Source organism: Salvelinus alpinus, chromosome 13, assembly GCF_045679555.1.
Source record: "Salvelinus alpinus chromosome 13, SLU_Salpinus.1, whole genome shotgun sequence".
NCBI classification, from domain to species: domain Eukaryota; kingdom Metazoa; phylum Chordata; class Actinopteri; order Salmoniformes; family Salmonidae; genus Salvelinus; species Salvelinus alpinus.
The window spans coordinates 9941257-9952551 of record NC_092098.1 but is presented as its reverse complement, the minus strand read 5'-3'; the positions used below and the strand labels follow the sequence as shown (position 1 = coordinate 9952551).

The 11295-nt window shown below is 41.5% G+C and overlaps 1 protein-coding gene across 1 annotated transcript; it reads right to left on the bottom strand.

Moving 5' to 3' along the window:
• Positions 1–837: 837 nt before the first annotated feature.
• Positions 838–3085, bottom strand: LOC139536993 (lipocalin-like). The gene is made up of 6 exons (XM_071337770.1): positions 2919–3085; positions 1815–1954; positions 1660–1739; positions 1460–1567; positions 1202–1303; positions 838–1100 (listed from the first exon to the last, which is right to left on the bottom strand). The coding sequence occupies exons 1-6, from the start codon at positions 3012–3014 to the stop codon at positions 1081–1083; spliced, it is 546 nt and encodes a 181-aa protein (XP_071193871.1). The 5' UTR covers positions 3015–3085; the 3' UTR covers positions 838–1080.
• Positions 3086–11295: the final 8210 nt, after the last annotated feature.

The following is an 11295-nucleotide window of genomic DNA, read 5'->3' as shown; positions in this document are numbered from 1 at the left end:
TTTTAGTTAATTCACTTCTTTACACAAAATGAGATACTAGATGTGGTTGTTTATCCCATGGGGGTGGGGGGATCTAACAGGTATGCAGTATCATTTAGAACCAACCCATAAACCCATCTTCATACAGATTATTTAACCCCTAATAAACTTGATTATCAGACACCTGAAATATGATGCAGTGCCAGCAAGGCCTTCAGAGTTAGATTGCACTAGATCTGGTACCACAGACTCATGACCACAACATACTTCCTTTACCCAAACACACATCTACTTATGCCAGTGGCCAGGGAGAGGCATTAGTCCCCTGAGGAGAAATACAACTTGTAAAGACTGGTGGTATATTTGTACTCTGGCTTTGACAGTTCCTTCCCCTGTGATCATTTTTGTTTTTGTATTTATTTAATCATGAACTTTGTTGTAATATTCAGTGTAACTAGAATTCTATAGGAGGTAAATTATTGTTTTGTACACATTTTTAAATAAAGTGTGTAGATGTAAACATATAACAGGAGGAATCAGAGCTGTGTTATGGATGTACTTGACGTATTTGTTGAAAAAGCTACAAAGATATAAAAGCATAATATTTTACCTGCATGTTTGTCTTTTTAATAATTGACAAATGTGTGTAATTGTCAGCTACCTAATTACTGCAAGGAGTAGGATAACATTTTCAATAGAATGATGGTACACCAAGGTTACTTTTAGAGCTGGGTTTACATGACATTTGATCAACACAAACTTCTAAAGCAGCTAACATCACATCTTAGGTTCAGAGGTATTAAATACCCAACATATTCTAGTTATCTGAAGAGTAGAATGACTGACAAACGGAAAAAGCACTAGACAGTATTTTATTGGAACCAATCAGGGAAGTGAAAAACTAAGGTTACAAGATTGCCTAACCAGCTACGCTGGGCTTCAGTATGTATTGCAGATGCAAGTTAAGATGTAGTCTGATGGATCACTGCAGCTAAAGATGATTCATGGTTGCCACAGTGGCCATGGGTCTACCCATCAAGTAGCAAAGCCATGCAGAAGGATCAAGGGAGCACGCCTTGGAAGTAAAGAAGATGGATGAAATTACGCAGCGGGACACTCATCTGCAGAAAAAAAGACGGTTGATAAGTCTGAGACGTTCCACACTTCTATCCAGAAATATTGTCCAACTTAACCACACTTCACAAACAGAGATGGGATGTACCGTTTTTGGGGAAGATGGCGATGTTTTCAGGCTGAATGCCCTTGTCCAGGGAGAACTGCCTAAACTTCTGCAGCAGGTCAGGGCTCAGGTCTGTTCCACGGGCTGTAGACACAACACATGTAGTGCATGGCAGACTAAATATACTGTGAAGGATGCAATATTTTGTAATATAAGATTTCTAACAAATGATGGGGAAAGGAATAGTGAAACAATGAGACTGAGTCATAGGATTTTGCAGAGTAGTGGAAAGGATCGTACCATACAGGTTGGTGAGCACAGCTGAAACACCCTTGGTCTTGGTGTGAATAAGAGCAAACTCGTCATACTTAACGTCAACGACACGCATGTCATTTTCATTACTCCAGCCTAGAGGGGACGAGAGGGAGTTGAATTGACAATATCACACACAGGCCCATTAGTGCACTGTGTGTGTATGTGTTTATAGGTTGTAGACTTACGCTCGCTATTGTAGATGAATTTCCCCGCAAGGTTTGTCTTCTTGGCCAGGTGGTTCATTCTCCAGCAGGAGCCATCAGCGCTACAGAGACAATACAGTTCATACAGAATCAGCACAATGTCTCTCTCTTTCTCTCACTCTCTCTCTCTTACTTACTTCCGGCTAGTGTATGCAATATCCAGGTCTCCATCAGCAGTTGGTGTCAGCATGGTGGTGCCCATCTTCATGTCGGCCCTGTGTTTGACGAACCACTGGGCATTAGTGGCAAATCCAATCACGTACCACTTTCCTGCCACCTGCAAAAACCAGCCCTGATTAGATTACATCACCTCCTCATTCCTGTCTGCAGGGGTCACAGAAAGTATCAACCTTAAAGAACGGCTGCCTTTGAAAAGCAACAGATCCCTATGAAAACGGCCTCTGTGGCATCAATATGAGTCCGAAAGTTATTCTAGTATCAACATTGACTTCAAAGTGTAAATAGGATAATTATGGAGATAAAGTCAGTCTCGTCTAAAACGGAGTTTGGAACATCCGTGTGTCACAACGGGTAAATGAAGGTTGGGTTTTGATTTGAGGATTTTTCCACTAACATGGGGTGAACAGCTGCGGTGATTGCTCTCTATCTAATAGCATAGACAGTGAGACAGACCTGCTCAGCAGCTCCGACTGTTCACATTAGACAACAACTCATGCATTTCTTTGCTTGAGAAATACTGCACTAAACACCTTAGATGTAAAGCCGCACAACTAAAACATCCTTGGCAAAAACGTCAAAATAAATGAATTACAGATTTCTATTTCTATTTAGTTCACTCTGGGGATTTTGAGAAAGTGAAATAGGCTACAGTGTCTCATGGGGGACAAACATCAATAACCAAATGTGGAATCGGCCAGGAAACACACCTCCAAGACTGAAACTTCATTTTTCTAATGAGCAACAGAAAAACCCACGTGCCAATCAGTGTGTTCAGTGGTTCTTTAAATCTGCGAGGGCTCTATACTGAAATAGCCCAGAATCATTCATGAATGAACATCTCAATAACTCTTGTCTCAATATGAACACCTGACAATGTGTCACTAGAATTCCCACATTTCGTTCATCCCTTCCATTTGAATCTTGTTTTCATCACAGGTTTCTTTCTGTATTCTTTCTCCTAATGTTTCTTTTTTCTCCATAACAATCCCTAGTTTGTTCCTCGTCATTTGATTTTCAATGTAATGCTGATTTCTGATCCCTCTCTTCATTTTCTCTCTTACCCCCTGTAGATTGAAGTCTCCTTGGGGCATGACCTCAGCGGTGACAACCAAGGAGCAGAGCAGTGCTCCTAGTGCGCTCAGCAGCATGGTCGTCATGGCTACAGCAGAGCAGGGTCAGTATCAAGAATTATAAAGGACAAAACAGGAGATCTGCTTTTCTTTGCTACCTCTCACTCCTATATATACTGTAGAGCATGGGCTTACTGTAGAGCATCCCCCCCCCCCTCCCCCCCGTACACACACAAGCTGCTACCTGCTACCATCTCTATCCCCCGCCTCTTAGACACACACACACACACAATACCCATGGGTGGAGATGGGGCTTGTTGGGGGTGTGGCTGTGACCTCCCACTCCTACCCTCTATAGAACCCCGGAGGTGGTGAGATCACCGGGTTCAAACAGGGGCAGCATCATGTAATATGTGTAGGCGTGTGTGCATGTGAGTGCATGTGAAATGGGCTGAAAGCTGTTTTATGCAACAGCCCATCAATTTAGAAAATAAAATACCAGCAGCCAAAATAGACGGACAGTGATAAACAAAGCAGTATCTGCCCCTCCAGTGCTTTCTGTGGGCAGGAACTAGTGAATCAAATCTAACTGTCAGCACTTTAGATGGTAAACAGAGCTCCCCCTAACACACAATCCCTGTATCTCTCTTTGTGTGTGTGGTTTAATGTGACATTTAACTATCAGTGTAAAACCTTGCTTGAGGGTGAAGAGCAAGACAACATGTAATGTTAGTTTCATATAATCTCAGGTCAACACAATTTTAAAGGTATAGTCAATTCAAAATACAACTTAACATGATTTTCCACATATATTTTGAGTGGTCTATCTCTTTAAATAATATACTGCTTCGGGCAAGTAATCCTTACATAAGTTCTAAAAATCTATTTGCCAGTTGTTAATTTTCTGCTCTTGTTGGAGGCGGTAGACATACTGTGATGGAACAGACACACCTACAGCTCACATATTGTACCTTGCCAGTTGGTACAGGGGTCTTGAAACATATCATTATTCAATCCAATATTGAAAAATCTAACTCAGCATCTAATGACAATATTTGTGTGCTTATTTCAGGTGCATAAATACAATCAAACCATGATTGAGGGGCTTAAATAGTTTATCAGAACATTATTTTATGAACAAAAAAGTTTTCATTTTACAAATTCAAGCTGCAACTTGAATTTGAATTAACATGTATTTACAAAAAATAAAACCACAAGGGATTTTAGTCTACTGACTGAACAACCATGCATGCAAGTTTTGTTATTACTGTGCTATGTTCTATGGTATAGATCAGGGGTCTCCAACATTTTCTAGCATGAGAGCTACATTTGGGGTGGCAGTTGGCCTAGTGGTTAGAGCGTTGGACTAGTAACCGAAAGGTTGCAAGATCAAATCCCTGAGCTGACATGGTAAAAATCTGTTGTTCTGCTTCTGAACAAGGCAGTTAACCCACTGTTCCTAGACCAGTTAACCACACTGTTCCTAGACCAGTTAACCACACTGTTCCTAGACCAGTTAACCCACTGTTCCTAGACCAGTTAACCACACTGTTCCTAGACCAGTTAACCCACTGTTCCTAGACCAGTTAACCCACTGTTCCTAGACCAGTTAACCACACTGTTCCTAGACCAGTTAACCACACTGTTCCTGGGCTGTCATTGAAAATAAGAATTTGTTTTTAACTGACTAGTTAAATAAAGGTAAAAAGGAAGCAAGCTACTCATTTTTTTCTAGCTTTCAAATAGGCACATTCTCCTCTCCCCTGCAACTTCCCCGGGTCCTTAGTGTACAAGAGAAAGTCGTGCACAATGTTTTCTGTCAATATACCTGGTAAAATAATGGTTAATAAAAAAACTCCAAGGGGGCCCTATAAAATCTGTGATTATGTTTTCTATTTTCCCAAATTGTGTTTTATCGGTTGTATTTTTCCTGGTTTTAGATTTTGGGGGGTTTTCACTCTCAAAATGACCATTGTTCATAGAGAAACAACAAAATCATATATTCTCAGTCGATATCAGTGCTTTAATCACATTAGAAAACAATTATTTTTAGGTCTGGAAGAAAACTAACATTTTGATTTAATTGAGCATCTGGCCCTTTAATTGCGCAGTGTTCTGCCTAGTGTGCTGGTCTAGGGAAGGTTCTGTACTGCTGCTGCTCATTCCATGGCAAAGTTTGCAAATAACAAATAATCGATAGGAATGTACTTACTCGTGATATACTTTTGCCAGGTAGGCTATGCCTACTTTGCAGTTAACATTTAATTGTGAAGGTTTGGGGGAAAGTATATACAGTGGGGAGAACAAGTATTTGATACACTGCCGATTTTGCAGGTTTTCCTACTTACAAAGCATGTAGAGGTCTGTAATTTTTATCATAGGTACACTTCAACTGTGAGAGACGGAATCTAAAACAAAAATCCAGAAACTCACATTGTATGATTTTTAAATAATTAATTTGCATTTTATTGCATGACATAAGTATTTGATCACCTACCAACCAGTAAGAATTCCGGCTCTCACAGACCTGTTAGTTTTTCTTTAAGAAACCCTCCTGTTCTCCACTCATTACCTGTATTAACTGCACCTGTTTGAACTCGTTACCTGTATAAAAGACACCTGTCCACACACTCAATCAAACAGATTCCAACCTCTCCACAATGGCCAAGACCAGAGAGCTGTGTAAGGACATCAGGGATAAAATTGTAGACCTGCACAAGGCTGGGATGGGCTACAGGACAATAGGCAAGCAGCTTGGTGAGAAGGAAACAACTGTTGGCGCAATTATTAGAAAATGGAAGAAGTTCAAGATGACGGTCAATCACCCTCGGTCTGGGGCTCCATGCAAGATTTCACCTCGTGGGGCATCAATGATCATGAGGAAGGTGAGGGATCAGCCCAGAACTACACGGCAGGACCTGGTCAATGACCTGAAGAGAGCTGGGACCACAGTCTCAAAGAAAACCATTAGTAACACACTACGCCGTCATGGATTAAAATCCTGCAGCGCACGCAAGGTCCCCCTGCTTAAGCCAGTGCATGTCCAGGCCTGTCTGAAGTTTGCCAATGACCATCTGGATGATCCAGAGGAGGAATGGGAGAAGGTCATGTGGTCTGATGAGACAAAAATAGAGCTTTTTGGTCTAACTCCACTCGCCGTGTTTGGAGGAAGAAGAAGTATGAGTACAACCCCAAGAACACCATCCCAACCGTGAAGCATGGAGGTGGAAACATCATTCTTTGGGGATGCTTTTCTGCAAAGGGGACAGGACGACTGCACCGTATTGAGGGGAGGATGGATGGGGCCATGTATCGCGAGATCTTGGCCAACAACCTCCTTCCCTCAGTAAGAGCATTGAAGATGGGTCGTGGCTGGGTCTTCCAGCATGACAACGACACGAAGCACACAGCCATGGCAACTAAGGAGTGGCTCCGTAAGAAGCATCTCAAGGTCCTGGAGTGGCCTAGCCAGTCTCCAGACCTGAACCCAATAGGAAATCTTTGGAGGGAGCTGAAACTCCGTATTGCCCAGCGACAGCCCCGAAACCTGAAGGATCTGGAGAAGATCTGTAGGGAGGAGTGGGCCAAAATCCCTGCTGCAGTGTGTGCAAACCTAGTCAAGAACTACAGGAAACGTATGATCTCTGTAATTGCAAACAAAGGTTTCTGTACCAAATATTAAGTTCTGCTTTTCTGATGTATCAAATACTTATGTCATGCAATAAAATGCTAATTAATTACTTAAAAATCATACAATGTGATTTTCTGGATTTTTGTTTTAGATTCCGTCTCTCATAGTGGAAGTGTACCTATGATAAAAAATTACAGACCTCTACATGCTTTGTAAGTAGGAAAACCTGCAAAATCGGCAGTGTATCAAATACTTGTTCTCCCCACTGTATGTCAACTCACAAGATTGTTATCACATCAACTGGCTATTATCAAATCTGATTGGTCACATACACATATCTAGCAGATGTTATTGCGGGTGTAGCGAAATGCTTGTGTTCCTAGCTCCAACAGTGCAGTAGTATCTAACAATTCACAATACACAAATCTAAAAGTAAAAGAATGGAATTAAGAAATATATAAATATTAGGACGAGAAATGTCGGAGTGGCATTGACTAAAATACAGTTCAATAGAATACAGTATATACAGTCGGAAGTTTACATACACTTAGGTTGGAGTCATTAAAACTTGTTTTTCAACCACTCCACAAATTTCTTGTTAACAAACTCTAGTTTTGGCAAGTCGGTTAGGGCATCTACTTTGTGCATGACACAAGTACTTTTTCCAACAATTGTTTACAGACAGATTATATCACTTATAATTCACTGTATCACAATTCCAGTGGGTCAGAAGTTTACACACACTAAGTTGACTGTGCCTTTAAACAACTTGGAAAATTCCAGAAAATGATGTCATAGCTTTAGAAGCTTCTGATTGACTCAAACGATGTCAATTAGCCTATTGGAGGTGTACCTGTGGATGTATTTCAAGGCCTACCTTCAAACTCAGTACCTCTTTGCTTGACTTCATGGGAAAATCAAAAGAAATCAGCCAAGACCTCCTTGGGAGCAATTTCCAAACACCTGACGGTACCACGTTCATCTGTACAAACAATAGTACGCAAGTATAAACACCATGGGACCACGCAGCCGTCATACCGCTCAGGAAGGAGATGCATTCTGTCTCCTAGAGATGAACGTACTTGGTGCGAAAAGTGCAAATTAATCCCAGAACAATAGCAAAGGACCTTGTGAAGATGCTGGAGGAAACGGGCACAAAAGTATCTATATCCACAGTAAAACGAGTCCTATATCGATATAACCTGAAAGGCCGCTCAGCAAGGAAGAAGACACTGCTCCAAAACCGCCATAAAAAAGACAAAGATTGTACTTTTTGGAGAAATGGTCTGGTCTGATGAATCAAAAACAGAACTGTTTGGCCATAATGACCGTTGTTAAGTTTGAAGGAAAAAGGGGGAGGCTTGCAAGCCGAAGAACACCATCCTAATCGTGAAGCACGGGCGAGGCAGCATCATGTTGTGGGGGTGCTTTGCTGCAGGAGGGACTGGTGCACTTCACAAAATAGATGGCATCATGAGGGAGGAAAATTATGTGGATATATTGAAGCAACATCTCAAGACATCAGCCAGGAAATTAAAGCTTGGTCACAAATGGGTCTTCCAAATGGACAATGACCCCAAGCATACTTCCAAAGTTGTGGCAAAATGGCTTAAGGACAACAAAGTCAAGGTATTGGATTTGTCATCACAAAGCCCTGACCTCAATCCTATAGAATATTTGTGGGCAGAACTGAAAAAGCGTGTGCGAGCAAGGAGGCCTACAAACCTGACTCAGTTACACCAGCTCTGTCAGGAGGAATGTGCTACAATTCACCCAACTTATTGTGGGAAGCTTGTGGAAGGCTACCCGAAATGTTTGACCCAAGTTAATCAATTTAAAGGCAATGCTACCAAATACTAATTGAGTGTATGTAAACTTCTGACCCACTGGGAATGTGATGAAAGAAATAAAAGCTGAAATAAATCACTCTCTCTACTATTATTGACATTTCACATTCTTAAAATAAAGTGGTGATCCTAACAGACCTAAGAGAGGGAATTTTTACAAGGATTAAATGTCAGGAATTGTGAAAAACAGTTTAAATGTATTTGGCTAAGGTGTATGTAAACTTCCGAATTCAACTGTCCATATGAGATGAGTAAAGCACTATGTAAACGTTATTAAAGTGACTAGCGTTCCATTATTAAAGTGGCTAGTGAGTCGATGTCTATGTAAATACGGCGGAAGCCTCTAAGGTGCAGGGTTGAGTAACCGGGTGGTAGCCGGCTAGTGATGGCTATTTAACAGTCGGATGGCCTTGAGATAGAAGCTGTATTTCAGTCTCTCGGTCCCAGCTTTGATGCACCTGTACTGACCTCGCCTTCTGGATGATAGCGGGGTGAACAGGCCGAGGCTCGGGTGGTTGATGGCCTTCCTGTGACATCGGGTGCTGTAGGTGTCCTGGAGGGCAGGCAGTGTGCCCCGGTGATGCGTTTGGCAGACTGCACAACCCTCTGTAGAGCCCTGCAGTACCCGGCGGTGATACAGTTGGATGGGGATCGTCGCTGCACAGCTATTTTCAGGTCTCTCCAGAGATGTTCTATCGGATTCAAGTCCGGGCTCTGGCAGTGCCACTCAAGGTCATTCAGAGACTTGTCCCAAAGCCACTCCTGCGTTGTCTTGGCTGTTTGCTTAGGGTCGTTGTTGTGTTGGAAGGCGAACTTCGCTCCCAGTTTGAGGTCCTGAGCGCTCTGGAGCAGATTTTCATCAAGGATCTCTGTACTTTGCTCCGTTCATCTTTCCTTCAATCCTGTTAGTCTCCCAGTCCCTACCGCTGAAAAACATCCCCACAGCATGATGCTGCCACCACCATGTTTCACTGTAGGGATGGTGCCAGGTTTCCTCCAGACGTGACTCTTAGCATTAAGGCCAAAGTGTTCAATCTTGGTTTCATCAGACCAGAGAATCTTGTTTCTCAAGGTCTGTGTCCTTTAGGTGCCTTTTGGCAAACTCCAAGCAGGCTGTCATGTGCCTTTTACTGAGGAGTGGCTTCCGTCTGGCCACCCTACCATATAGGCCTGATTGGTGGAGTGCTGCAGAGATGATTTTCCTTCTGGAAGGTTCTCCCATCTTCACAGAGGAACACTGAAACTACGTCAGAGTTTCAGAGCATCGGGTTCTTGGTCACCTCCCTGACCAAGGACCTTCTCCCCCGATTTCTCAGTTTGGCCAGCTCTAAATCAAATCAAAATGTATTTGTCACATACACGTGTTTACCAGATGTTATTACGGGTATAGCGAAGTGCTTGTGTTTCTAGCTCCAACAGTGTAGTAATATCTAACAAGTAATATCTAACAATACACACAATCTAAAGAAAAGGAATGGAATTAAGAATATATAAATAAATATTTGGATGGTGTTTCCAAACTTCTTCCATTTAAGAATGATGGAGGCCACTGTGTTCTAGTGGACCTTCAATGGTGCAGACATTTTTGGTACCCTTTCCCAGATCTGTGCCTTGACACAATCCTGTCTTGGAGCTCTAAGGACAATTCCTTCAACAGCATGGCTTGGTTTTTGCTCTGAAAGGCACTGGTAACTGTGGGCCCTTATATATACAAATCATGTCTAATCAATTGAATTTACCACAGGTGGACTCCAATCAAGTTGTAGAAACATCTCAAGGATAATCAATGGAAACAGGATGCACCTGAACTCAATTTCGAGTCTCATAGAAAAGCGTCTGAATACTTGCAGTACCAGTCAAATGTTTAGATACACCTACTAATTCCAGGGTTTTTCTTTATTTTTACAATTTTCTACATTGTAGAATAATAGTGAAGACATCCAAATTGTGAAATAACACATATGGAATCATGTGGTAACCAAAAAAGTGTTCAAAATTGAAATATATTTTATATTTGACATTCTTCAAAGGAGAATTTGCCTTGATGAAATCCTTGCACACACTCTGTTGTTTTCATACAATTATTCTTAACTGTACCATGCTCGCCTGTCTTGCAGACACCGTATATTTTCCTACATTTACAAATCAGAAATGATTGTGTTAATCACTGCTAGAAGCTAGTCAGACAGACAGAAAGGACAGACAGACAAACAGGTAGACAGATATTTCTCACCAACATCAACCACTTTATGAAGCCAGTTCATCACTGAGGGGAAGGAAATGACAACACAGTAACTTCACAGTTAACCATGTGAACACCTGAGCAATGCCATCACCACTTCCATGATCACAACTCACCTTGGGTCGTCACTAGAACAAACACAAAATAAATACCATCAGTTTTTCCCAAAATATCTGAATAAATATTGTGTTCCGAATGCAGATTAATCCTTATATGCTTGCAATAATATTTTTTACTTACATCTCAAATGTTCATTTACAATGGCATCCTCTATTACTTTAGCTAAATAAGAAATAGTAAAAAATGTTTGTTTAATCCTAGAATTGAAGTGCACTAGAAGCTGGAATACTACAGACTAGATATGAATGAGTGTGTAATAGATGTGTGGAGTCTTTAATGAGTCTTTAATGATTGGTTAGGGCAATATGAACTCATCCTGTTGATCACTGTTTTGGGTACAGGAACAAATATTATGGGTCTTTGGATCTAGTTTTTACAATCACCACACAGTGTCACATGCAACTACACATGCAAGGAATCACCCAGAAAAGACAGTGGCGGGGGGGAGAGAAACAGAGAGGAAGAGGACAAAGGCAAGCAAGTAAAGTTATAACATATGACTCACCCAGGGCCTCTTGAATCTTCTTC

Coding starts and splice junctions, on each gene's coding strand:
- LOC139536993 (XM_071337770.1), bottom strand. CDS start 3,014: ATGACGACCATGCTGCTGAGCGCACTAGGAGCACTGCTCTGCTCCTTG. Junction 1,304..1,459: donor TGTGCTCACCAACCTGTATG/GTACGATCCTTT, acceptor TTGTGTCTACAG/CCCGTGGAACAGACCTGAGC. Junction 1,101..1,201: donor CGCCATCTTCCCCAAAAACG/GTACATCCCATC, acceptor TTTTTTCTGCAG/ATGAGTGTCCCGCTGCGTAA.